This window comes from Sarcophilus harrisii, chromosome 1 (genome assembly GCF_902635505.1).
Source record: "Sarcophilus harrisii chromosome 1, mSarHar1.11, whole genome shotgun sequence".
Lineage (NCBI taxonomy): Eukaryota > Metazoa > Chordata > Mammalia > Dasyuromorphia > Dasyuridae > Sarcophilus > Sarcophilus harrisii.
Window position 1 is genome coordinate 80,276,238 of NC_045426.1, and position 26,352 is coordinate 80,302,589.

Sequence of the window (26,352 nt, forward strand, 5' to 3'; positions counted from 1 at the left end):
ACTTATTATCTAGGAGATATAAATATAATATCTGATTCGGCCTATTCAGTAGGTGTGGTACAAAGAACTGCCACAGCCCAAATAAAATTTGTAGCCTCTAATATATATCAGCTCTTTAAGGAACTTCAAGAACAAGTGAGAAAGTATCCAGGTAAGATTTATATCTTGCATGTCCACTCTCATAGTGGGCTTCCAGGTCCTATTTTTGATGGAAATTCAAAGGCAGATAGCCTTCTAACCATGTTGGCCAATTTATTTCAGGAAGTCATTCTAAACATCAGGCTGCTCAAGCTTTACGTTTGCAATTTGGGATAACAAAAGAGGAAGCTAGGAGCATAGTAAAAACCTGTACAGTTTGCCTTCCTTTCCATGCTCCTACATTCCCTCCAGGGAAAAATCCTCGTGGTGTGAGACCCAATGAAATTTGGCAAATGGATAAGAGCCATTATAAATCTTTTGGTCATCTGTCTTTTATCCATGTTGTAGTAGACATCTTTTCAGAATTTACTTTTGCAATATCAGCAGCAAAAGAGACAGCCCAAGTGGTCACTGAATTCCTTATATAAGCTTTTGCAATTATGGATGTGCCACAAGCAATAAAAACAGATAATGAACCTGCATATACTTCTAAACATTTTGCACACAGTATCAGATTTTACATACCACTGGCATACCCTTTAATCCTTAAGGACAGGCAATAGTAGAGAGGAGAAACAGAGACATTAAGACGCTCCTCCAAAAACAAAAGAGAGGGGGAGCCATAGGTAATCCTAGAAAACTTCTAAATCTAGCTCTTTATACAATTAACTTCTTGATTTTTGACAAAGATGCACTGGCTCCAGCAGACAGGTTTTATAACCTACCGGAAGGGCAGTGTCCAGTGTGAGCAGCTCCACTATCTGTAGATAATCTCCAGGTGATGTGGAGAGACCTAGAAAGTGGTGAATTTCGGAAGGGACCAGATAGGTTAACTGCTTGGGAGAGAGGGTTTGCTTGTATCTTCACAGATGGAGAAGGAATCAAATGGGTGCCAATGAGCCGTATTTACCTTGTCCATTTGAGAGAGATGAAGCAGACCCTTGAAACAAAGGAGAAGACCCAAGAAACATTGAGTTGGTTCCATCTCTGAATATATATGCCACTGAAAGAGCATGACTCTAACCCTATGAATATGGCAATTGACTCATGAACATCAAACACTGTTAATGAGATTGATGAAGGACTTCAAAACCTGCAGGAATCATTGGAATCCCTGACATGTGAAGTAATAGACTATTAATAGATTGGTTTTGGATTATCTCTTGGCTAACCTTCTAGGACTCATGGACATGTATAATTCCTCATGTTGATTCATGTTGTTTGTTATATCACTACTAGCCTGTGTTATATTACTATGTACTTGTGTAATATCTCCCATGCTGATGGAGTTATGTATACCTGTTTCAAGTAAAATAAAAGTGAGAGACGTAGAAGGCCGCAGATAGTGGGGAAACTCTGAGTGAAGTATAAGACCCTTCAGCTCAGAGGAAACCTGCTAAAAATATCTGGTTTGACTCCCCATTTTCCCTTTGGAATTTCTCATCTCCTCCCCTGAGAAGTCAGGGAGGGCGTGACCACCTATATTCTACTTGAAGCAAGAATACAGCAGGGTGCTTATAGTTAAGCACTTACTCAGTGTGATAATATTGGTATATTGCTTCTCTAGTTGTCACATACTTAAGAGTGATGTAATGATGTAATCAGACTGAGGTATTTAAGGGCTGAGAGGACTGGAGAGGAGAAGTCAAGATTTCAAACTCTTAGACAAAGAGAGGAGACACTCAGACGCAGAGGAGACATAGAAGTTGGAGACAGAAACAGAGATCCTCCTGATGGCTCTCCAACCTTCATCACTCCTCCACCTAAGACCAAGGCTCACTCAGAGATCCTTCAGAGAGCTAATCCAGAACATTACAATGGATCTTGCAGTGATAAAAGTAAGTGAAGGGGAAATCTCAAGAGATTAAATAGTAGTAGTACTACTACTAAACATGTTATCCAATATTACCAAGTTACAGGCTTTTCTAAGTTTTGTTCCTCAGCTTTGTTCCATCCATTGTTATAATATAGCCTTAAATCAACATTTATTTTATTGCTTACTATGTACTAGGCACATGCTAAGTACCAGAGTTAAAATGAAAAATCAACTAATTTGTGTTTATTTATTATATTGATTTTTAATTATCCTCTCTATAACTTTTAAGTTTGTCCTCTAAAGTATCAGATCAATTTTTATACTGCACTAACCAAAGAATGTCAAGAACTTTAATAAGGGAATTATAATCTTCACCCTCCTTCAAACAAAGAAGAAGTCTGAAAATTTCACAACAGGAAATTAGTTAACCACAAGCTCTGAGTAATAAGAAAGTATGCTGTCCTGGTCCTAAGTTATACATATGTATATTTCAACTGCTGACTGATGCCATCTTTAAAATATGACTAAGTTGAGTTTTGTCAGCAAAAGGATATTAGCAAAGTTCCTTCTGTTTCCAAGTACAATAGTCTTTATTTATAACTGAGGGAGTGTACAGCTAAATTACTTTTAAAATAATTCTTTATTTTAAATCACTATTGATTGAAGAAATACAAATTAAAACAACTCTGAGCTATCACCTCAAATTGGTTAACATTATAGAAAAGGAAAATGACAAATGCTAGAAAGAATGTGGAAAAACTGTGACTAATAATAAACGCTGGTAGAGCTGTGAACTAGTTCACCTGTTCTGGAGAACAATTTGAAACTATATCCAAAGGCTGTCAAATTCTGCACACTTTGTAGCCCAGCAATACCACTATTTGAGTTATATCTCAAAGAGATCAAAGAAAAACAAAAAGGATCTATTTATACAAAAAAAGTTTATAGAATATTTCTGAAGTAGCAAAGAACTGGAAATTAAGGGGATGCCCATCTATTGGGGAATGGTTAAATAAAGTTAAATAACATTTACAATTGTGATGTTATATTCTTGTGCTGTAAGAGATGAGGAGCAGAATAGTTTCAGAAAAACTTGGAAAGACATAAGAAGTGATGCAAAGTCAAGTAAGGAGAGTGAGAACATTGTACATAGTAACAGTATTATTGCAGCAATGATCAACTGTGAATGACTTAGTTATTCTCAGCAATATGATGATTTAAGACAATATTGAAGAACTCATGATGCAAAATATCATCTACCTCCAAAGAAAGAAATAATGGAAGATGAATGCAGATCCAACTTTACTTTTTTATTTTTTAATAATTCTAATTTTTCTCATTTTAATTTTTTTATTTTTAACTCATTTTTTTCTTGGGATTTTTTTGCTCTGAGTTTTCTTTCCCAACAGGAACAATATAGAAATGTTTTACTTGACTGCACATGTATAATATTTATCAACTGCTTACCTTCTCAAGGAAGGGGGAGGGAAGGAAAAGAATTTGAAACTCAGAAAATTTTAAAAATGAATATGAAAAATTACTTTTAACATGTAATTGGAAAATTTTGTTAAAATTTAAAACAAAACAAATCTCATAAGGTTGAAAGGTGTGGAGTAATTGCTTAAGATTCTGAAACACCCGATTCACTGAAATGATAACTGGCTTTTTTTCCCCAAATAGTGAATCAGGAGAGGCAATGGTTATTGTTTCTTAATATAAAGTGTTTGTAACTCTAGAAGACTATAGATTTGTGGAAGTTCTAAGAAAACCACTCCATAAAAATACAGAAAATATTCTTTTCTCATTATTTCTGAATTTCTCACAGTTCTGAGTCTGACAATGATCCCTTAATTTTAAAGCGTAAAGTTAACAACTGAATTATTACATAGCAAGGCCATCTGGGAGCTCTCTGACCTTCAGAGTCTGGCAATAAATGCCACAACAATGAATCATTAATATTTTAAATCAGGCCCATCAGTCTTAAGATCACTAAAATTTTTCAGTTAATAACCAAGGGAGCTATTTAAAAGAAGTTTCAAAAATACCTCTCTGCTCCTTTCAGCAATGCTCTTGGCTTGGATATCTGCATTTATCTTCAATTACACAGAATGCTTTGGGGTGGGGGAAGTCCTAAGGATAGTTTTCATAAATCAGTTTAATTTAAAACAAATATGATAAAACAAACTTCTGCCTTCACTCAAAAATCAGACTTAGCTAATATGACTCAATAACCCTCACCCAGACAGTTTAAGCCAGCATATCTTTCTATGAGATTTGGCAGAAACCTCTTTGCTAATCTGAATAATGCCAAGGTAACTAGATCACAGAACTAAAGAATATAAAAGTTGGAAGAGACCTCAAAGATTACCTAATCCAACCTACAATGTTCACACGTAATGCTTTTCTCCTTCACCCATAAGCCCATAGGAAAGAAACTTACATATAAGTGAAAATGTAAGAAGTGTGACAACACTTTAGGTGCAGCAACAGGGAATTTTGTCAGAAGCGTTTGCAGGTAGACTTCCAAATCTTTTTGTCTTTTTTCCACCAAACTTTTGGAATTTTTTCCAATTATCTTTTTAGGAGGAAGTAGGTTCTTGTCAATCTTCTTTTCAGCAATAAGCTATAAGAAAACACACCCAGATTAACATCAAATCGTTTGAGGTCTCTCAAAAAGAAGGCCAAAAGCATGAACTCCAACAAGACCTTCTTGAACTCAAATTGGTGTTTCTTAAAACATTTAGACAGAAAGTAACCCAGTACTAAGAGACTTCTCTAAAAGAAAACTAGAGCAAAATCCAGTGACTTCTACCATTGGGCTGGGCAAAAACAAATAAAGAGGTATAAAGGATAAAATCTGAGTAGTGAAGATACATAAATCAGGAAAAAAAAGTTCAAATATCCCAAATTATTTCTGTTCAGCCCATTTTACTGACATAGATCAGGTGTGTCAGGTATCTAGGGCAGAAATCAGAGTCAATATACATTCTAGATGGACTACATAAAATTTCAAAGCACTAAAGGATTTTTTAAATTCTGGGATCAACATTCAGGGACCCCTTAACAATAGCTTTTCTTTGTAATATTAACACACATTGCTTTCTTCAGCTAAAAAAAAAAAAAAAGAGATTAAGGAAAAACGACTCTAAACTTTTTAAGACACTTTCTTTTCTCACAAAACAGTACAATGAAAAATTTGCTCAAATACTGTACAATCCAGGAAAACAAAGCCACCACTTTCTAGAAGTGTTACCTTTTCATGTAGATCATGGAAGTCACTGTAACGATGTTTGACTGTCCACTGATGGCTGCCAACAGTAACTTGGATAATATAGACCTAAAAAGGAAATCAATAGCAATATGATGGCGAGATCCCTGTCCAAATCCAAATCAGGTATAACATTTAACAATTCCTCTAAGAGATGACAATTCTACAGAAAAGACATAACTATCAAGACAAAGCCAGGACTAAGTGACTTATGTCCTAGTACATCTACCTAGTCCTCTGGATTGTTATATGGCTTCTGAAAAGTCTACTTTTCTACCTTTTTCCATTACTGAATTTCAAATACACACACACACACACACACACACATATATGTATATACATAAGCACATAAATGCATACATACACACATATATAAAATCATAAAAACACTTATATTTTATTCTATTTTTCTCAAACACTAATAACACTCATGAAAACCAGACCTATGTTATAGGAAAAGAGAGGGAGGTTTAGTCAGGGAAAACTAGAGAGTTGGCTGTCTCTGTAAAGTCAGATTGGGTCTGAGGAAAGCAAGAGTATTCTTCTGGAGTTGAACAATACATCATTCTCCATTGTGAGGAAGCACAGTGGAGATCAACGAAACTATATTCTTCACATTTCATTATGGAGCTCTCGAAGTGACTCTCTCTCCATTCCTTTTCTGCTCCTCGAGGGAAGACTGCTTGTTTTGCTCTAGCTCTTAACAGTGCCTGACATAGTGCTTAATATTTGTTGGCTATTTTCCACACCCTACAACTGAATATGGTACATGTTTGCTGGGCAGTTCTCTAGCCCCTGAAAACAAGTATCAAATCTGATGGCTTTCTTGCCTATTAGACCTCTAAGGAGCCACTCTGCCTCAAACCAATTCACCTAACACACAAGAAGTATAACCTTTCTAAAGCCCAGTTCTGATCATGTCATATCACTATCCCAGCTAGAATACTTTCAATGGTCCTCTTCTATTTGCCCTCTAAAGTCCAGGCTCTGAATCTGGCATTAAAGCCTCCTCCTTCACCTTCTCCATTTAATCTTATCATTTATCTCTTTAAAGAGTACCAATTATGCATTTTAACTTTACACCTATCACTGGCCTTTCATAGAATTTCAAAGTGCAATTCTGATTTCATTATGTTTTTTAAGGCTGTCTCCTTGATGGCACAGTGGACAGAGCACCGACTCTGCAGTCAGAAGGTCCAGAGTCTGACCTCAGCCACTTAACATTTCCTGGTTGTGTGACCCTGGGCAAGTCACTTAACCCCCAATTATCTTGCTCATCTCCTTTCCCCCCCCCCCAAGACTATTTGCTCAGTATCATCTTACACCTAAAACTAGCTAACATGACAAAAAAAAAAAAATGACAAATGTGGAACGGGATGTGGAAAAATTGGACACTAACATGCTGTTGATAAGAGTTGTGATCCAACCATTCTGGAGAATAATTTGAAATTATGCCCAGAAGGGTATCAAACTTTGCCTAACCTTTGACCCATCCATACTACTATTAGGTCTGTATCCAAAGAGAATAAAGAAAAAGGAAAATATCTTATCTGTACAAAAACATAAGTCTTTCTGAGGTGGCAAAGAAGTAGCAGTTCAGGAAATGGCCATCTAATGGGGAATGGCTAAACAAGTTGTGATGTAATATTACTGTGCTATAAGAAATGAGGAGCAGGACAGTTCCAGAAAAATCTGGAAAGATTTATAAGAACTGATATAAAATCAAGTAAGCAGAACGAGAATAATGCACATGGTAACAGCAATACTGCAATAGTGACCAACTGTAAGACTTAGCTATTCTCAGCAATACAATGATCCAAGACAATTTTGAAGGACTAATGATGAAATATGCCATATACCTCCAGAGAAAGAACTGATGAATTCTGAGGGCAAGCTCAAGTTTACTTATTTCCCTCTACTTTCTCTATTTTTCTTGCTTTTATTTTTAAAACATGTTTAATATGGAAATGTTCTACATGATTTCACATGTATAATTGATATCGTATTGCTTGCTTTCTCAAAGGGTAGAGAAAGGTAAAAGAATTCAGAACTCATAACAAAACAAATGCTAAGTATAAATAAATTTTAAAAAATAAACCCTTCTTGTCAAAAGAAAGTAGGCCTTTTCAATATTCTTATCCCAACTATAATTCCTTCATGTTGGCTTTGCTTCTTGAGGTAACTAGGTCTCTTACACAACTTTAAGGCAGGAAAACCGCTTGGCAAAAACACTAGACTCCAAAGTTAGGTGGGATTTAAACTCAGATTCTGTCTCTAACACTATGTGATCATGGCGGGGAAAATCCTTTAAATCTGAGTCCCAGGTTCCTCTCATTTGTGAAAGAAAATCATAATACCTACAGTATTTTTTAAACTATTTTTCAAAGGCCACTGTTGGGCCCCAGTGAGAATTTTGCAAAGTGCTTTGTAAGCCTTAAAGTTCTGTGTAAATATTAGCTATTATGTTGTTAAAGGTCAATGTGGTACAATCTAAGACATCTAATCCAAACCTAGTCTGTAGAAGCAGCCAGTGACACAAGAGATAGAGTAGGATCTGCAGTTGAAAACTGATCTCAAATTCAGTCTCAGATACTGCCTAGTTTAAGTGTGATGCTGAGCAAGTCACTTAAATTCTATTTGCCTCAGCATTCTGTAAAATGGGAGCAACAACAGCATCTACTGCTTGGGATTGTTGGGAAGACCAAATGAGATATCTTCACAGATGTTTAGCACTGTGCCTGGTGCATTTCCTTCCTTCTTGCTATACAGGGTTGGAAGGATCAGGTAAGATAACATAGGCAATGTATTTTAAAATCTGATCCATGAAGAAACTGAAATATAGAAGCAAGTGACACAGCCAGTTTATTTTCGCATCACAGCAAATCTGGAAAAAACAGAATTTTTCCTTTAATGGTGAGACTGGAGTCCAAGATATAATAAAGTCTGCCTTGCTAAGTAGAACTGACAGTGTTATGTTAACTATGATTATCAAACATCAATATTTGTAACTTTTACTGCTATAAGAACATATTAGATAAAATAATATTTAAAGGATCTTCTACAGACAGGATGGAGCTCACTACAAGATTTTGGCAGGTGAAGTACAGTGGCAAAGGCATGCAATTAGTTAATATTTTCTTTCCTGAGAGGACCAAGGTCTAATATTCTGCTTTCAGGAACAACGTAGCAAGCTTAATATGTAAACTCAACTCAAATGCCAACACTCTGGTTTAAGTGTCAGGCCTCTTCAACTGTATTAAGTGAGGCAAAAGCTATTTTATATGGCTCAATCCATACCTACTCTAAGCATCACACTTACCAGTATTTGCACCACATTCTCTGGCACATAGGCAAGAAGCTTGATCTATATTGATGTCTAAGGCCTTTACTATGGAAGTTTAATTGGTGTTGATCAAATAATACTGGATAAAACCAAGACTACTTGGGAAGTTATTCTAAATAAAACTGAGTCATAGACCTTCAAAGTGACTTAGAAAGAGATCTATCAAGCATGAGAAATTATTCTTTAAGTACAACTAGGTCAAATTTCTAGCACTGGCTCTGAAATAAGAAGACTAAGTTCAAATCCTGCTTCCTCAACTGTAAAATGAGTTTGGTTTGGATAGGTCTAGGGTGTTCTGGGGCCCAAACAATGATCCTCAGGAATAGCAAGTTAAACATCTTAAGAGATTACTTTAGAATATGTTCCTTGAGAGAAGAGGCAGTTTTTGCCTTTCTTAGCATTCCTCACCCATTATAGTACAGTAGATAGATGCTTGTTGATTGCTCTTTCATGACTCATCTAAGAGGCCAGTAAAGAAAATGAACATCTCATCCACTGGCTGATTAACTCAAAATCTTTAAGCTCTGATAACACTACAGGCCCTTCCAGACAGTTTCACTAATCAGTTCAGATGAATTAAGTATTCTTGCATCTGTGAAAATGAGCTACTAAGTAAAATGCTATTAATTTTTTTAAACCTAAACCCTAACAAAAAAGAAAAAGAAAAAAAGAAAGAAAATGAGTTGCTACCACAAACAAAAATCACGTTAGAGTCTTCCAGATCTTTTCCTCAATTTATAGGACAGAAAACCAGTTTATAGCAATCTGGGAGGGAGGAGCAGCCAAGAATCACTGTCCCTGCGGGTAAAACGCTGCCAAAAATTTGGAACTGGAAACCAGGAGGAAAAATCTGTTTGTAGCCCAAGTTCCATTTGGAACCAGTGATTTCAAGGATATGGAGGATGCTGGCTCTAAGCGTTTCTATCACAAGGGGTGGCTTGAGGAGGGGACTTCTCAGACCCAGAATTTCCCCTTAAAACCTAAATGCCTTTTCCCAGTTAATGTCTGTCCTTCCTTCTGGAAGAGGACCACGACATCAGGGAGGAGATGCCACGGCATTCGAGTGAATTGGATCCAAGTGAGGGAGGGCTGTGCAAGGTCTCCTGTCTCACTTTTCCCTCCAGTCATCGAGATCCAGTGACCCAATAGAGACCAGGACGACTGGAGATGGCCTAAGGTCTTCAACAGGTCTCGGCCACACAGTGATTAAGGCAGGGGCAGCAATTGAGGAAAAGAATCTCCTCATTTACCTATTCCAGAAAAAGAGAAAAACGTAAATAAATGAATCTGGGGGAAAGGCCTCAAAACGTAAATAAATGAATCTGGGGGAAAAAGGCCTCGAAACGTAAATAAATGAATCTGGGGGGAAAAGGCCTCCAGGTTTCTGGCCACAGCAGAAAAGACTTCTGCCCCCCAAAAGAATTTCCCCTTACACCTAAGTGCCTTCCCTGCGGAGAGATCCCCACCCAGATCCGGCCAGGGCCTACTGGCTCTCGTCAGGTCTCTCCAACTGACAGCGAGCAGCAGGAAAAGAAGCCTCATCTTTGGCTTCACTTGCATCCTGCAGGACTCAGCCTGGTACACAGGAGGCACTTAATAAATGCGTGACAACTCGAGGATTCAGACCATTTCCCAACCTCCTCCCCAGGCCCTCTACCACAGCTTTTGGAGACTCCGCAGGCCTGAGTCTTTCATCAATTTCCCCAGAGCACCAAGGAAATCAACACGCTCACCCCCCTCCCCCAGCCCCCCCAGCCGCGCATGCGCGTCCTAGGGGCGGCTCGCAGATCAACGGCCCACCCGTGGGGTCCTTCAGTGTCCGCCGCCCGCCCCGGCGGCGAAGGCCTTCAGAACGATTGGCTCTTAAGAGGAAGCCCCCGGAGGCTAGGTCCCCGTTTTGCCTTTCCCGACGCCGCCCCTGCTTCTAGCCGATGGGGTGTCCGGCCCTCCGCCCCCTCATCCGCGGGCCCTCACCGTGTAGTTCTCCACCAGCTCGGAGCCCGGGATCCGCGCCTCCTTGGCTGGCTCGGCCTCCTCCTCCTCGGGCACGAAGCCCCTGGCGGCCGCCGCCATGGCCCGCGGAGCCCGCCCGCGAAGGGGTCACTGACGCTGCCCTCTCCCGGCCGGCCTGCCGCAGCCCCCGGTCTGGCCCCCGCCGCAGCTCCGGAGTCTGCGGAGGCCGCCGCCGCCAGCCCGGGCCCACAACCCGGCTCCAGCCGCGGCTTCCGCCGCCATTTTTGTTTGTATCCGGCTCGCGGAGCAGGCCCCGCCCAACTTTCCTGACAGCTACTGGAAGCTTACACGAGGGGGGGCGGGGCCGTGCTGCCGCTCTTCCGCTCCCCCTCCCCCGCATGCGCAGGCTGGCTCTGCCTGTAATTTGAAAGTGCATTGTCCGAAGCTGAAACTGTAGCGAGTTAAAAGGTTTTCAAGTTACCTTCTGAACTGTTTCTTTGTTTCTCCCGCTGCCCACTTATTTATTTCAGGTTTTAATTCATGCTTTGCAAACCAGAGCCGGGCGAGGGACATTTCAGCTCCTTTTACAGTTAGGGAAACTGAGGCATGATGACAGGAAGGGTTTTAGAATCTCAGCAAACCGGGCAGGGGCTGAGAAGCCCGAGGGCCGGGTCTCCCAGAGCACACTGGGGGGAGTTTTTCAGGCGGAATAAAACTGACCCCTAAAAAGCCTTTCTTTAGCACTTTCAGCCTTTAAAGGCTTTTTCACCTTCAACAACCCTGTGAGGGAGACAAGGCAGGTAGATTTGTTTCCAGAGGCAAAGAGAACGTTTGTGACCCGTCTGGCTAACGAATTTGGTGTCAGACTTGGGAACTCTCCCGATTCCCAAGGCTGCCATTATTCCCACTATAAGAGACCGCTGCCTTATTTGCATGTTGTTTTTTTCAGCACCTAGTATCACAGAATCTGGGAGGCAGAAAGGGTCTTTTGGGGCATGTTGTCTCACCCACAACTGTCTCCTCACACAACATCCCTGGACCAGGGACCATCCGGTCTCCACTCATTAGACTGTAAGCTTCTGGAAGGCAGTGGCTGACTTCCACCTCTCTCAGTGTCCTACGGGCCAGGGCCCGGCACATTTTGTTGCTCGGTCATTTTGTTGAGGTGAGAACCTGAGCTTGGAGAAGAGGGAAAAGCAAGAAAGAGTGGAAAGAGTCCAAGTGACAAGAATTCATAAACCCAAGTTATTTGTGGCAAAAGAGTTTATTTCTGAACATCACTAAGAAAGAGACTCTCTTAGTGGACAAAAGCCCCTAGTACAATCAGGAGATCTTGAGTTTTATGGGCAGATCCTAGAGCTTGGGACAATTGAAATTGGGCCTAAATATTCGATTGAATAGAGAATTTTAGAATTGAATGTGTCTGTATCTCTATACAGAACTTAATCAATGGGGGAAGTGCCCATCTCTCAGGATAACAGAATGAAGCTGTTTATCTTGTTTCCCTTGGATGGGCTCCCACAGATGTAGGGTTCAAGGAGAATCTCTCCTTCAAAGAGTTTCAGAGTCCCTTCGTCATTACATCAATTTTCCCATCTGTAAAATGGGCTGGAGAAGGAAAGAGCAAACTACTCCAGTATCCTTGCCAAGAAAACCCTGGATGGGTTCACAAAGAATTGACATAACAGAAAAACATCTGAATTTCTAGTTAGTGATAATATTGTAGAATATTGTGGAAAGAAAAGACACTGAGTCCAAATATTTTTTCTGATGTTTGTGCTTACCTGTATGACCTTGGGTATAATTGCTTTCTAGGTGTCAGTTTGCTCCCCTATAAAATGGGGGAGTTGGACTAGATTAGCCAGCCTGTGAAATCCCTTCCAGTGCTGGGCCTGTGATACTGGGTTCTCTATATGGCCCTTCCTAAAGTGAGTAAGTGGCAGAGGGGAGACGCCTACCTGGGTCTCCTGACTCCAGGAGTCAGGGTGCTCCCCACTCCTCAGATCCTACCACAAATGTTTGCATACTAGGTGTGAGCTCAGACCAGCCATTTAATGTCCCAAAGCTTCAGCTTCCTCCTTTGTAAAGGAGTATGTATATTTATCTAATCTTAAAGCACTATAGAAATGTGAGTTATTGTAACATGTTAATGTTCTACTCTTCAGGCCTTTTAGGGGAAGATTAAGTAGAGGCCCTAGTATTGCCCCTTTGAAATGCAAACCTTTGCAAAGGTGTTTAACTCCACTAAAGACATCCTCTTGCCTGAATTCAGGGTTTGAGGTGGGGGTCTGAACCGCAAACACTGTTTCCTCAGAACTGAGTCAGAATTAACTCGTTGATTCCCTTTGTGATTACCTCCTGTTTACACCACATATATCTTGAATGCCTGCACTGAGGACAGTTAGCATTGATTGGTAACTTTATTATTGTTTTTTTTTTAATGATAATAGCTTTTTATTTTTCAAAATACATGCAAAAATAGTTTTCAACATTCACCTTTGCAAAACCTCAAAATTTTTCTCCCTCCCTCTCCATCTCCCCACTCCTCTAGACAGCAAATAATCCAATATAGATTAATCACGCACAATTCTTCTAAATATATTTCTACATTTACCATTCTGCATAAGAAAAATGAAATCAAAAAGGAAAAGAGAAAGAAAGAAGCAAGCATCAAAAAGAAGGTGAAAATGCTATGTTGTGATCCACATTTAGTCTCTAGTCCTCCCTCTGGATGCAGATGGCTCTCTCCATCACAAGTCTATTGGAATTGCCCAAATCACCTCTCTGTTGAAAAGCGCTACATCCATCAGACAAAATCTTGTTGTTTATGTATGCAATGATCTCCTGGTTCTACTCACCACATCAGTTCAGCATCAGTTCATGTGAGTCTCTTCAGGCCTTTCTGCAATCGTCCTGCTGGTCGTTTCTTATAGAACAGTGATATTCTATGACGTTCATATGATCAGTAACTTTATTGCCAACGTGCGATTCTGGGTCACAGTTCTGGGGTGGAACACTAGTGGTTTTTCATAAGGGAGCCCTGGATCTTAGGTATAGAGGAACACTCGGGCAAGCAGTGAGGGACCTGGTCCCAGTTCCAGGGCCAAGAGGAGCACTTGTGCTTCAGCTGCAGGGGGAGCCCGAGCCCTTCCTGGGCAAAGACCAGGAGAGCAGTGGCCAGACCTTTCCCTGGATCACACTTGGAAGCACTCAGAACTTGCAGAGCCATTGAACCAGCTCTGAGAAGAACACAAAAGAGCCTGTGGCTTGGCGCAGCGCCTCCACACCCCAACAGGAGCAGAATCTGAGTTTAACCAAGTTCTAAGAAATGGGCTGGGAAGATGAGCAAATAACAAAAAACAAGAACTTGATTGTGGTGGCAGACACAAATTCAGAAGGCAAAAACTGTGACGAGGAAGCCTCAGAGAAAAATGCTCATTGCACGCAAGTTCAACAAAAATTCTTGAAAGAATTAAAAATGGAAGAAGAAAAATGGGAAAAGAAATGAGAGCAAAGCAAGAAAATTATAAAAAAAAAAATACAGCTTGATAATAAGCAAAAAAAATGCTGAAGAAAATAACACTTTTAAATATATATATATATATATATATATATATATATATATATAAATTTGTTATATATATATATATATATATATAATTGGCATAATGGTAAAAGAGGCACAAAAATTCATTGAAGAAATGAACTCCTTAAAAAGCAGAATTGTTCAAGTAGAAAAAGGGCTACAAAAAATCACTATTGAAAATGATTCCTTAAAAATTGTAATTGAGCAATTGGAATCTTAACAACTAAGAGACATCAAGAAGCAATAAAGCAAGGTCAAAAGAATGAAAATTATAGAAAATATGAAATATCTCACTAGAAAAACAACCAACCTAGAAAATAGATTGAGGAGAGATTAAGAATTATTGGACAACTAAAAAGCTGTTTTTTTTTTTAAAGAGACTATATTTTTTAAAAATCATAAAAAATGTATAGTTAATATTTCAGTATTGATCCTGCCCTGATAGCTTAAATCCAATGAGTAAAATACAAATGGAAAGAATCCATTGATCACCTTCTGAAAGAAATCCCAAAATGAAAATTCCCAGTAATATAACCAAATTCTAGATCTCCCAAGTGAAGAAGAAAATATTGTAAACAACCATAATTCAAATATCATGAGCCATATTCAGAATCATACAAGATTTAGTAGCTTCCATGTTAATGAAGTGTAGAATTTAGATTATAATATTCTAGAAGGCATAGGAATTAAGATTGTAACTAAGAATAACCTACCCAGCAAAATCTAATTCTTTAGAGGAAGATTGGGTATTTAATGAAACAGAACTTTCAAACATTTTGAATGAAAAGAACAGAGCTGAATAGAAAACTGGACATTCAAACATGAAACTTATGAGAAACAAACATGAAAGAGTATGACAAAGGCAAACTGTTTATATTCTTTTGTGGGAAGATGACATATGTAATTTTTTTATAGTTTTTATTTACAGAACATATGCGTGGGTAATTTTTCAGCATTGACCATTGCTCAATATTGGAAAAATTACCCATGCATATGCTTTGTAAATAAAAAGTTTTTTTTAAAAAAAGAAAAAAAATTGACCCTTGCAAAACCTTCTGTTCCAAATTTTCCTCTCCTTCCCCCCCACCATTTTCCCTAGATGGCAGGTAGTCCAATACATGTTAAATATGTTGAATCCAATATATGTATACATATTTATACAGTTATCTTGCTGCACAAGAAAAATCTGATCTAGAAAGAAAGAAAAGAAAACTGAGAAGGAAAAAAATTCAAGCAAATAATAACAGAAAGAGTGAAAATGCTTATGTTGTGGTCCACACTTATTTCCCATAGTCCTCTCTCTGGGTATAGATGATTCTCTTCATTACTGAACAATTGGAATAGGCCTGAATCATCTCATTGTTGAAGAGAGCCATGTCCATCAGAATTGATCATTATATAGTTGTCATATATAATGATCTCCTGGAATATATATGTAATTTCTAAGAATTTTATCATTATTGGGACATTTAGATGGAGTCTATGAACAGAGGGCATATGTGTCAGTTGATTATATTTGGGCTGATTTCTAAAAAAGGGGGGAGGGAAAGAGTGATGCACTGGGAGTAGGAAGGGAGAAGTGAAATGGGGAAATTTTTTTCACATAAAAAACATTTTCCATTCTCCATTCTGGAGAAAAATATGTAATTATGCCCAAAAAGCTATAAAACTATATACTCTTTGAACCAGAAATATCATTATTAGATCAAAAAAGAAAAGAAAAGAAAAAGTTTATATGTACAAAAATATTTATAGCAGCTCTTTTTGTGGGTACAATTTGAAATTGAGGGAATGCTCATCAGGGAATGACCAAACAAATTGATTGTGATAAAGCACTATTTGCTCTAAGAAATGATGAGTTGGGTGGTTTTAGAAAAACTTAGCAAGACCTATATGCAAACAAAAGTGAAAACAACAAAAAGATAATTGTGCATAGTAACAGCCATGTTGTAATAATAGTCAATTGTGAAAGACCTGGTTGTTCTGATCAATACAGTGATCCAAGAGAATTCCAAAGGAGTCATAATAAGAAAATTCTATCCATCTGTAGAGAACTGATGAATTCTGAATTCAAACTAAAGTAAAATTTCTTCACATTTTTTTGCAATATAGCTAATATGAAAATTGTTTTGCATGATTTCACTTCATATCTTCTAAGTGGGAAAAGGAATATAAGGAAGAGAATTTGGAATTAATTTTTTTGTTTTTGTTGAGGCAATTGGGGTTAAGTGACTTACCCAGGATCACACAGTTTGCAATTTAAAATTTAAAGAAAAATGTTTAAAAATAAATTTTTAAAATTATGTACATTAAATTTAAAAGCGTATCTTGCATATGTCCCATCCTCCCTCTCCATAGTTTTTAAACATTTACCAGCACTCTGTTGTATATATTGAATATCAGTTCTTTTCTATTTTTTTAAATTTCTTTTTTTAATTACAGCTTTTTATTTTCAAAACATATGCATAGATAATATTTCAGCATTGATCCTTGCAAAACTTTGTGTTCCAAATTTTCCTCTCTCTTCCCCCCACCCCCTCTCCTAGATGGCAAGCAATACTATACATGTTAAACATGTTAAAAATAATTAAATCCAATATATGTATACATGTTTATATAATTACCATGCTGCACAAGAAAAATCACATCAAAAAAGGGGAAAAAATGAGAAAGAAAACAAAATGCAAGCAAACAACAAAAAGAGTGAAAATTCCATGTTGTAGTCCACTCAGTTCCCACAGTTCTCTCTCTGGGTGTAGATGGCTCTCTTCATCACAAGATCATTAAAACTGGTCTGAATCATCTCATTGTTGAGAATTACGTCCAGCAGAATTGATCATCATATTGTTTTGTTGTTGGTATGTACAATGATCTTCTGGTTCTGCTGATTTCATTCAGTGGCAGTTCATGTAAGTCTCTCCAGGCCTCTCTGAAATCTTACTGATCATTTTTTACAGAACAATAATATCCCATAACATTCATTTACCAGAACTTATTCAGCCATTCTCCAATTGGGCATCCACTCAGTTTCCAGTTTCTGGCCACTACAAACAGGGCTGCCACAAACATTTGTGCACATGTGGGTCCCTTTCCTTCTTTAGTGTTTCTTTGGGATATAAGCCCAGTAGAAACACTGCTGAATCAAAGGGTATGAACATTTTTAGCCTTTGGGGCACAGTTCCAAATTGCTCTCCAGAATGATTGGATCAGTTCACAACTTCACCAACAATGTATCAGTGCCCCTATCAGTTCTTTTCTTTAACTTCCTTGAAGATAGCCTATCTATATAGCATACAGATGCCTACCAGTGTCTCAAAGATATATATAGTTCAGGTCCTTTTGTTGCAAATAAAAATTAAAATACATTAAAATAAAAATAAAAAAGAATGTCATCACACAACTTTTCCAACAGCGATACTGAGTCTCCCCAATCTTTGTCATATCTGCCAAGTGAAATCTCATGTAAGACCTGAGTCAAAATCAGACCTCAGGCACAGGCTAGTTGTGTGATACTGGGGAAGTCACTTAATCCTGTTTACCTCAGTTTCCCCACCTGTAAATGAGCTACAAAGGGAAATATCAAACTGATATCTCTACCAGGAAAACCTCAAAAAGTCAGACTTGACTTTTTGGAAATGACTAAAGAACAAGTCAAATCTTAGTTACTGACTCGGAATGTATTTTCATATGGTCATTTCCTCCATTCCAAGCACTGTCCTGGATTTGAGTATAAAAAGATAAAAATGAAATAGGAACTTATGTGCTCCCGAAGGGGATGCCCAAATGCATGCCCAAAGGTAGCATAAAATAAGGAGGAACACTATTAAGTTGTGGTGGAGAGGCAGGAGATCTCCGGAGTCATCCTGGAGAGAGTGACGCCCAGCCTTGGAATTTGAGAAGCAGAGACAGGGAGTGCAGAGCCAGAGCTGGTAAGCCCTGAGTCGTTACGTGATTTACCCAAGGAAGTGCATTCCAAGCTGCGAGTGTGACTTGTGGGAATACACAGAGGCAGGTGGGCTGGAGCATTGGATTTCAGGGGGAGTGGGAACCAGATTGAAGATGGTTTTAAATGCCAGGCTAAGGAATTTATACCCTCTAGGCAATCAGGAGTCATCGAAGGTTTTTGTCTAGAGAATAACAACAGATCTGTGCTTTAGGAAAATTATCCTGGCGGCTGTGGAGAGGAAGGGGAGGGTTTGGAAGCAGCAGAGGCGCAGAAGGCTCTGAAGCAGGGCGGTGATTGTGGGAATGGAGAAAGGAAAGCACTTGACAACTGATGGGCAGGGAGAGGGCGAGAAAGGAGTCCTGGGTGATGAGTTTGGACCTTGGCCAGGGTGACTCAGAGGGCTTCAGCAGGACTGCAGCCCCTTTGGAGCCTCCCCTCCCCTCCTCTCCCAGCCCTGGGGGAGCCCTAAGTTTGGCCATGCTGGGGGGGGGCAGGAGGGGGTGGCAGCTGTAGAAATCCCAGCTCCCAGCCCCACCAACTCGGGGAGTCGGGCACCCTTCCTCCAAATACTCTGTTTTTACTTCTCAGGGTGCAGATTGTCTGCCCCCTGGCCCAGTACAGCATGTGCTCCTTGCGGGCAGGGACCCTTGTTTTTGGTTCTGTCCTCATATCTGGTGGTCAGCTTCCCATACTTAATAGATACGTTTCAAATGTATTGATAAGAATTGAAGAAACAGAAGCGTCTTGTGGGAATGAACCCAGGAGGTCTTTTTAAGCATTTATTTAATTTAAGCATTTATTAATTGCCTCCTGAGAGCTTAGCACTGAGCTAAGCTAGGAGCACAAGGAAAGGCAAACAATCCTTGATATCAGAAAACTCACGGTCTAAGTAGGGAAACAACAGGTAAATAATTATAAGATACAGAGATATTAATAATCAAATAAGATATAGAGAGGTTAAAGTGGGGATAACCTCAGATGGGAAAGGGGAAGGAATGAGCATTTTGTAGCGCCTACTATGTTCCAGTCACTGTACTAAGCACTTTAACAAAAGAGGAACTAGGAAAAGCTTTTTGCAGAAAGTGGGATTTTAAGCAGGATGACAAAGCCAGAGAAGCTAAGAGATGATGATAATGGGGAGAGGAGTCCAGGTGCAGGAGACAGCCAGAGAAAATGCTGGGAGTTGGGAGAGGGGGAGCAGCAAGGAGGTGACAGTTATCACAGACACGGGGAGAGATAAGGCTGAAAGGCAGGAAGGAACCAGATTATGAAGGGCTCTAAAATTTTATATTTGATTCTGGAAGTAAGGGAGTTTCTGTATGGGAGGGGAAGGGTCAGACCTATTAACCAAGAATGAGCGTGGCCGGGGTGAGGAGAGGGGAAGGCAACCCTAACGCCTTTGCATCTCGATCCAACAACTAGGAATTGGAGGACGAGGCAGATCTAGAGCTGGACAGGGCCCCAAAGCCAATCTCCAGAGCCCTGGAAGTGGGAGGGGGCTTGGCCAAGTCCCACCAGCCCTAACTAGCCACGGGGAGATGCAAAGCTAGCTCTTTCCATATTTTAGGCCCACCACTCCTCTGCCTTCCCTCTCCCCAGCCTTGCCTTATATCTAGACACAGGATGGCTCTGGGGCAGGGCCCAGATAAACATCCCAGTGACTCATAAGCCCCTAAAGGGACAGAGGGGACAGTCCCATGCACCCCACCCCCAGGGCCAGAAGCATCTCCCCACCCCTTTTCTAACTGGAGAGAGAGGAATGCTGATTGACAGACCGGGTGCTATATAACAAGGCAGGATCCTCAGCCCCAGACCAGTCCCCTGCTGGGTGAGCCGCCCCTGCCCTTCTCCCACCACCGGCCACACTCATCCTCTCACCATGGATGACATCTATAAAGCAGCGGTGAGTGATTGCCAGGCTCTTCAAAGCCCCCTCAGCCCAGCCCAGCCCCAAGGCTGTGCCGATTTAACCCAGAAAGCCACTTGTGCAGGAGTCCCAGACAGGGAGCATCCTCCGTGCTCCTGGACAAGGGGCTCTAGGGCTGATTTTCCCAGAAAAAGGTTCTGCTGCTTGGGGAGACTTTGTGTTTAGTGCCCAGAGGAAGCCCTTCCCCGGGACCACTCCCATAGGTCGGATGGGGGTGGGGGCTTAGTTCTAACATCAGTGTCTAGAAATAAGCAAGCATGAACTTAGGGGTGCCCACCCCCAGGACAATGGGGGCCCAGGTGTCCTGGAGGCCCCCGCAGAACGGGGCTAGAGCCAGAAGTCCTGCGCTTGAATTTGGATTCTGCTACCTCTTAGTTGTATGGCTGGGCAAATCATTTCACTTTTCTGGATCCCTTCAGTTTTCTCTTCTGTACAATGGGGAGAGATGAGTCAGATGGCCTCAAAGGATCCCTTCTGACTCTAGAATTGTGATCCTGCCAGCGTAGCCTTCGGTCGGGAGCTCTCCATAGGAGGCTTTCAGGGCATCCTGTTACCTCTTCCTTCGGCTGGACCGAGCCCTGGCCCCTGTAGCCCAAACTCCTTAGGAACCTCCCTGTATTCTGGAGGGGAACCCACTGATGCCATGGGCTCCTTCCTGTGGTGGGGTAAGATGTCCCCGGCGTTGGTAGGGACTGTGGGCTGAGGAAGAGATGAGAAGGCGGTGGTGGGAAAGTGGGGATGAGGGGACGGGGTGAACGAGACTAAAGAAGGGAGGCAAGAAATCGGGGCAGGGAGAAAAAAGAAGGGGCAGGAAAGATACTTAAAATCCCACATATTCCCTGACTTTGGGCAGGTTTGTCATTTAACTTTCTGAGTTGCAGATTTTTCACCTGAGGGGTGTTAGACTGGATAGCCTGAGGGGTCTCTTCCACTTCTAAATCTTAAGGTCCCAGAAGCATGGAGGTGAAGGGGCTAGAAAGGTGAGGAGGGGACAGGGGGAGAAGGAATCTGGAAGCTGATGAGCAGAGCTTAGAATCTGAGCAGCCACAGTCTGAGGAGGGATAAGTGTATGTGGGGGGAAGGGGGGAACTCCGGGGCAGAAGCAAGGTGTCAAAGGTTCTAAGCAGATGTCGGGTCCTGGTGTCTGTCTGTTTCTCACTTTGTTTCCTATATGTTTTTCCTCTCTAACAGCCTGTTTCTCTCCCTCTTCCTCTCTGTCTGTCTCCATCTCTTTCTCTGACTGTTTCTGTCTTTCTGTCTCTCTCTTTATGCCTCTTTGTCTCTGAGTTTGTCTCTTACCCTCTTTCCCCTCTCATCCCTTTATTTCCCCTTAACTCTATTTACCCCTCAATTTTTCTATCCCTGCCTCTTTCTCTCTTCTCTCTCTTTTTTTTCTCTCTCCTTTCTTTTCCCTTGACTATCTCTTTATTTCTGTTTCTCGGTTTCCTTCTTTGTCTCTTACACATATTCCTTTTCCTTCTCACCCTGGCTGGCTCCCTCCCACATAAACATGAAGAGGAGGATGGTCGAGGGGATGGTAAAAGGGAGACCGGAGACCTATGGGTTGTGCTGCAGAAGGGAGCCTTGAGCTGGTACATAGGGCTTTCCTCTATGGCTCTTTGCTTGTAGGTGAGCAGAAGGAGTGGGAGAGTCTAGTTCCTGAGTTGGTCATTAAGACTGGAGTTCCAGATTCGGGGGAACAGGGGGTACCCCATAAAGATGAGGACTGAGGGCAGCAGGGAAAGAATTAAGAAAACTGGAGTTTCCCTGCCTTGATTAGGATGGCCTGAGGGAGCCAAAGTGTTCTAGATTTAGCAATAGGGAGGGACCAAGGACACAGGAGGTCCTTTAGACCTTAAATGCCATTCCCAGCTCTAGCAATGACTTCCCTGGGCCTGGGGAACCGAACCAGCCTTCTGGCCCTGCTTCCCATTCATCCCTCTCTTGGAGAAGCAGCATCTCCCCCCTAATTGTCTCCCCTAACCGTCTCCCTCCCTCTCCTTTGGGGGTACAATAAGGGCCCCTCACCCATTTACCTGCCCCAGGACAGGCTGCTGCTAGGGTCCCTCCAGCCAGGGTAGGAGATACTCAGAGGGGCTGCAGGAGGGAGGGAAGTGGGGTGGAGAGCTTGCTGCCCAGGCCCTATTAAAGGCCTTCCTGCTGTCCACAGCCACCCTCCCTGCCAAGACACAGCTCTAGAGCAAACTCCTGGGGTCACACCGGGCTGGAGAGAAGGGTCTTTAGGGTTCATGGAAAGGGGGGCCAGGTCCTTCCACCCCATGCCCATAAAAGGCTCCAGGGGCCTCCGAGCTAATTTTGGCTCTGTAGGCGCCACTGGGACAAGTGCACAGATAACAGCCCTCCCTACATGCCAGAGCCCCTCGCTTCAGGAAACAATCGCCAGGTTTAGCTTTGTCCACTGTTAAAAATAGTCTCCCTCACTCTAGGGGAGTCTGGTTTCAGGATGGGGGATGGGGAACGTGGGGGAGGGGAGCCAGAGCCAGTCACCTCCCCCTCTCCGTGGTCCCTGACCAGGCTGGCCGGGGCTTCTGGGGAGGATCTGGTTTTATTGTCCCCACAATGAAAGGTCGGGCAGCTGCCTGGCCGGGTGAGGAGGCAGGTGGGGGTGGGGGTGGGAGGAGTGGGGCTTGGATTTCACCAGGACATGGCCTGGCTGGGAGAGCAGGGGGCCATTGTTGCTCATCCACTGTCTGGGCCCGGCCGGAGGGTGACCTTGGCTGAAGGACCTTCCCTCAACGAGACCCGATGACCCCACGGGTGGGGGTGTAAGGTCTGGGTTCATTCCCTGCTCCCTTCTCTCCCCAGGTGGAGCAACTGACTGAAGAGCAGAAAAATGGTGAGTGGCCCCTTCCCTGCCCCCTGCACCTGCTAGAGTAGTTGGACCCCAGGCCCTACTAAGTGAGAAAATCCAGGAGTGACAAAAGCTCCTGCAGGCCCCAGAACACTTTTAAATGAACTTGAACTTCATTCATCCCAACGGCAAATGGAGACATTTCATAAATAATAACACAGAGACTTGGTAAGAACTTGGGGAGCCTTCATAATAACTCCAAACTGCTCCAATCCATCACCCAATCAGCAGGCACTTACCAGGACCATTTGTTGGGTACCCAGGGGGCACTTAGTATAACAAGCTTAAGGTATTCTCTTGGGGGAGCCCCGGACATTTTGCTGTTGCTCAGTTGTGTCCCGCTCTCTGCGACCCCCTTGGACACTGAGAGATTTGCCATCTCCTTCTCCAGCTCACTCTATAGGTGGGGAGACCGAGGCAGGCAGGGTTCAGTTTTCTGCCCTGGTCACACAGCCGCTAAGTGTCCCAGGCTGGGCCTGCACCCGGCCTTCCTTACCTGCCGTATACATAATAATTATGGGGTGACTGGGGGGCAGGAACAGTGGGCAGGGACCGGGAGCGGCTCCTGGGGAAAGACCTCGGATAGCATCTGAGCTGAGCTTTGAGGTGAGGAGCCTGTGCTACAGCATGGAGATGGAAGAAGGAAGACCACGTGTGAGAAACAGCAAAAAAAGTCAGCTTGAGGGGACCATAGAGGAGTGAAGGGGATCAATAAATGATAAACCCAAAAAGATAGCTTGGGTTCATAGTCCATCCGCCCATGGGGGACCAATGAGCTCTAACGGGTGCTCTAAGTCCCCCCGAGTCGCAGGCTGAATGACCGTAGGCCAGTCCTTCTCTCTCTGGGCTTTGCCCCCTTCTATGTGAGGAGTGAGGGGGGGTCTTTCCCTGAGGGCTCTTCTCTGGGCTGCTCCCCGACCCTGCCATCTCCCCCTGCAGAGTTCAAGGCTGCCTTTGACATCTTCGTTCTGGGCGCTGAGGATGGCTGCATCAGCACCAAGGAGCTGGGCAAGGTGATGCGAATGCTGGGCCAGAACCCCACTCCCGAGGAGCTGCAGGAGATGATCGACGAGGTGGATGAGGATGGTAAGACCCCCCCCTCCCCTTCCCCCAGGGCCTCACTCTGAAGCCAGGGGCTTATCTGAGCCCCCAGCCTTCCCTTGCAGCATGCTCAGCTGGGTGAGGGGGAGGTGGAAGTGTGAGAGCGTCTTCTCCCTCATTCTCCCTTCCCCGTGGGTACCTGGCCCCTTCCCCTCCTGGAACCCTCACCTGAAGCTGCTGGAATATGTGGAGTCAGGGAAGGCAAGACACCCTTGGTGTGAATTAAGCAGTAATCCCAGTAGTCCAAGGGCGGGTCTCTGCCCTGACAGAGTAAGGATGAGCCGTCCCTCATTCTTTGGAGTTACTCTGTAGGAAGAAAGTTATAGCGGACTTGGGTACAAAGCCGGACATTTTCCTTTACGAAGTGATTGTGGGCAATATCATTCCCTTTTCTGGGACTCCGTTTCCCCGCTAAGTGGCCGGAAGGACCTGCCTGGTAGAGCTCTGAGCCCTTGCAGCTGAGGATTCAAGCACTCGGGCCTCTCTTCCCCCCCCCCTCACTAAAAGCCATTTCCGGGGACCCCTCTGGTTCCCATGTCCCCGGGGAGGGAGGCCCTCCCAGGGTGACCGCAGCCTTCCCCCACTCTCCAGGCAGCGGTACAGTGGATTTTGACGAGTTCCTGGTCATGATGGTTCGATGTATGAAGGACGACAGCAAAGGGAAGTCTGAGGAGGAGTTGTCTGACCTCTTCCGAATGTTCGACAAGTGAGTGGCTAGTGCAGCTGGGGCCGGCCGGGGCTCCCGTCTCTGGGGCCAGGTGGGCACTGTGAGGGGGCGGGGAGCACTGGGGGGGGTCCTCACGTCGCCCTTCTGATGCAGGAATGGCGACGGTTACATTGACTTGGAGGAGCTGAAGACGATGCTTCAGGCCACAGGGGAGACCATCACGGAGGATGACATCGAGGAACTCATGAAGGACGGGGACAAGAACAACGATGGCCGGATCGACTATGATGGTGAGCAGGGGCACGCCCAGGCTTCCATCCCACCCACGAGTCCCAGGGCGTTTCCAGACCAGGACTTCCTCCGACCCCAAACTCCCCGTTCCCCAGCCCCCTCCCCACCCCTGACTGGCCCTCTCTAACCCAGTCTCCTTTTTCCTCTCCCTGGCAGAGTTCTTGGAGTTCATGAAGGGCGTGGAATAGACAAGACCCTGCCGAAGCCGTGAACATGCGCCCTTCCCTCGCTTTTCTCCCCTCCCCTTCTGGCCGGGCCCCTGGCACACCTGTGGACACAGTCAGTGGCCGGGCCAGCCAGAGGACTGTGGGATGGTGGGCTCTCCGTGGCGCTGCCCAGAAACAACAGTGTCGGCCACGCCCAGAGCCTCCTCCCCGCGCCTGTGCCCTTTGGGGCCTGCTGCCCGCCCCTCTGAACTCTACAATGGCGGGACCCACTGAGCCACAGGGCACCAAGCTAGTCCTTCGGCTACCCCTGCACCGAGATCGCTTCCTTCCCCTTCCCCATCCCTGCGCTTCGCCTCCCCCAGGCCTGGAGAATGTCGGGCCTTGGATGAGTGAGATCTGGAATAATGCAAATAAAGTGGTTGTGGAGGAGGCCTTGAGGGAGTCTTTGTTGTCAAGAAGACAAAAGATGGAGATGTTGGCCCTAGAAGGGACCCATTCCTGGTGTCCTGGAAAGCCAGGATTTAGCACACCCAAGCCCACGAGTGGGTCCAGCCTCTGCCATTTCTTTCCTCTTTAACCTTGGGCAAATTCAGTGTGATTTCTCCTGGCCTCTACTTCCTTGTCTCCAAAATGAGGGGCCTGGAGGAAATGGTGAGAATCCCCTGACTCTGTGCTTCAGTTATCCGGGGGAAACTTTATTCTCCTCCCTCCCCAGTCCTGGGCTCACTATTTCCATCCCCCTCCAGCATCCAGGAGAGGAGGGATATTTTCCCTCTGGGTTTCCACGGTGGGATCCCTGCCAACCTGCCTGCACTCCTGGGCCATCCTTGGCACTTGGGCACTTGCACATGGGAGGCAGGGGGGCCCTGGTTAGGACCCCAGTTCTGTGACTTCCTACTCATGTGACCTCAAACTCCCTGAGCCCCAGTTATCTCATCTGTGTGTCAGGAGTGGGACTCAATGGCCTCTCAGGTCCCTCCCTGCTCTAAATCTGGGCTTATCTTGCATGTCCAGGTAACTGGTTCAGGAGCAAAATTGGGATGGATTCTGACGGATTTCAGGACATGTTCCCATTTTTGTTGCTGTTATTCATCTGTCCGAGTCATGTCCAACTCTTTTTGACCCCATTGGGGGTTTTCTTGTCAAAGATACTGGAACGGTTTGCATTTCCTTCTCCTGTTCTTCTCACATGCATGTCACGCCATCACCTCCCTGATGTCACGGTCCTTTTGGAGAACAAAGGACAAACAATAATAAGGAAGCTGAGACTCAGTCAC

General features: G+C 43.5%; 2 protein-coding genes across 9 annotated transcripts in view; one reads left to right on the plus strand and one right to left on the minus strand.

Moving 5' to 3' along the window:
* The window catches only part of NISCH (nischarin), a 50,036-nt gene extending 39,056 nt beyond the window's left edge, over positions 1-10,980 (minus strand). For 6 of the 7 annotated variants that reach the window (XM_023498313.2, XM_023498314.2, XM_023498315.2 and 3 more), the window contains exons 1-3: positions 10,540-10,980; positions 5,208-5,291; positions 4,395-4,577 (exon numbers count right to left, since the gene is read on the minus strand). In XM_023498313.2, coding sequence (XP_023354081.1) covers positions 4,395-4,577; positions 5,208-5,291; positions 10,540-10,638 — 366 coding nt within the window. In that variant the 5' untranslated portion in view covers positions 10,639-10,980. The remainder of the gene's footprint in view (positions 1-4,394; positions 4,578-5,207; positions 5,292-10,539) is intronic. The other variant, XM_023498312.2, reaches the window with a different exon arrangement.
* TNNC1 (troponin C1, slow skeletal and cardiac type) lies at positions 1,920-25,504 on the plus strand. Of its 2 annotated transcripts, none has more exons than XM_031957982.1 (6): positions 1,920-1,976; positions 22,804-22,834; positions 23,789-23,935; positions 24,542-24,656; positions 24,771-24,907; positions 25,065-25,504. In XM_031957982.1, exons 1-6 carry the CDS (start codon positions 1,956-1,958, stop codon positions 25,094-25,096), a joined length of 483 nt encoding a protein of 160 aa, XP_031813842.1. In that variant the 5' UTR covers positions 1,920-1,955; the 3' UTR covers positions 25,097-25,504. The 2 variants fall into 2 exon arrangements, with proteins under 2 accessions (XP_031813842.1, XP_031813832.1); XM_031957972.1 differs by lacking the exon at positions 1,920-1,976 and adding an exon at positions 19,850-19,953.
* The last annotated feature ends 848 nt before the right edge of the window (positions 25,505-26,352 follow it).

Coding starts and splice junctions, on each gene's coding strand:
- TNNC1 (XM_031957972.1), top strand. CDS start 19,930: ATGGATGACATCTATAAAGCAGCG. Junction 19,954..22,803: donor ATGACATCTATAAAGCAGCG/GTGAGTGATTGC, acceptor TTCTCTCCCCAG/GTGGAGCAACTGACTGAAGA. Junction 23,936..24,541: donor CGACGAGGTGGATGAGGATG/GTAAGACCCCCC, acceptor CCCACTCTCCAG/GCAGCGGTACAGTGGATTTT.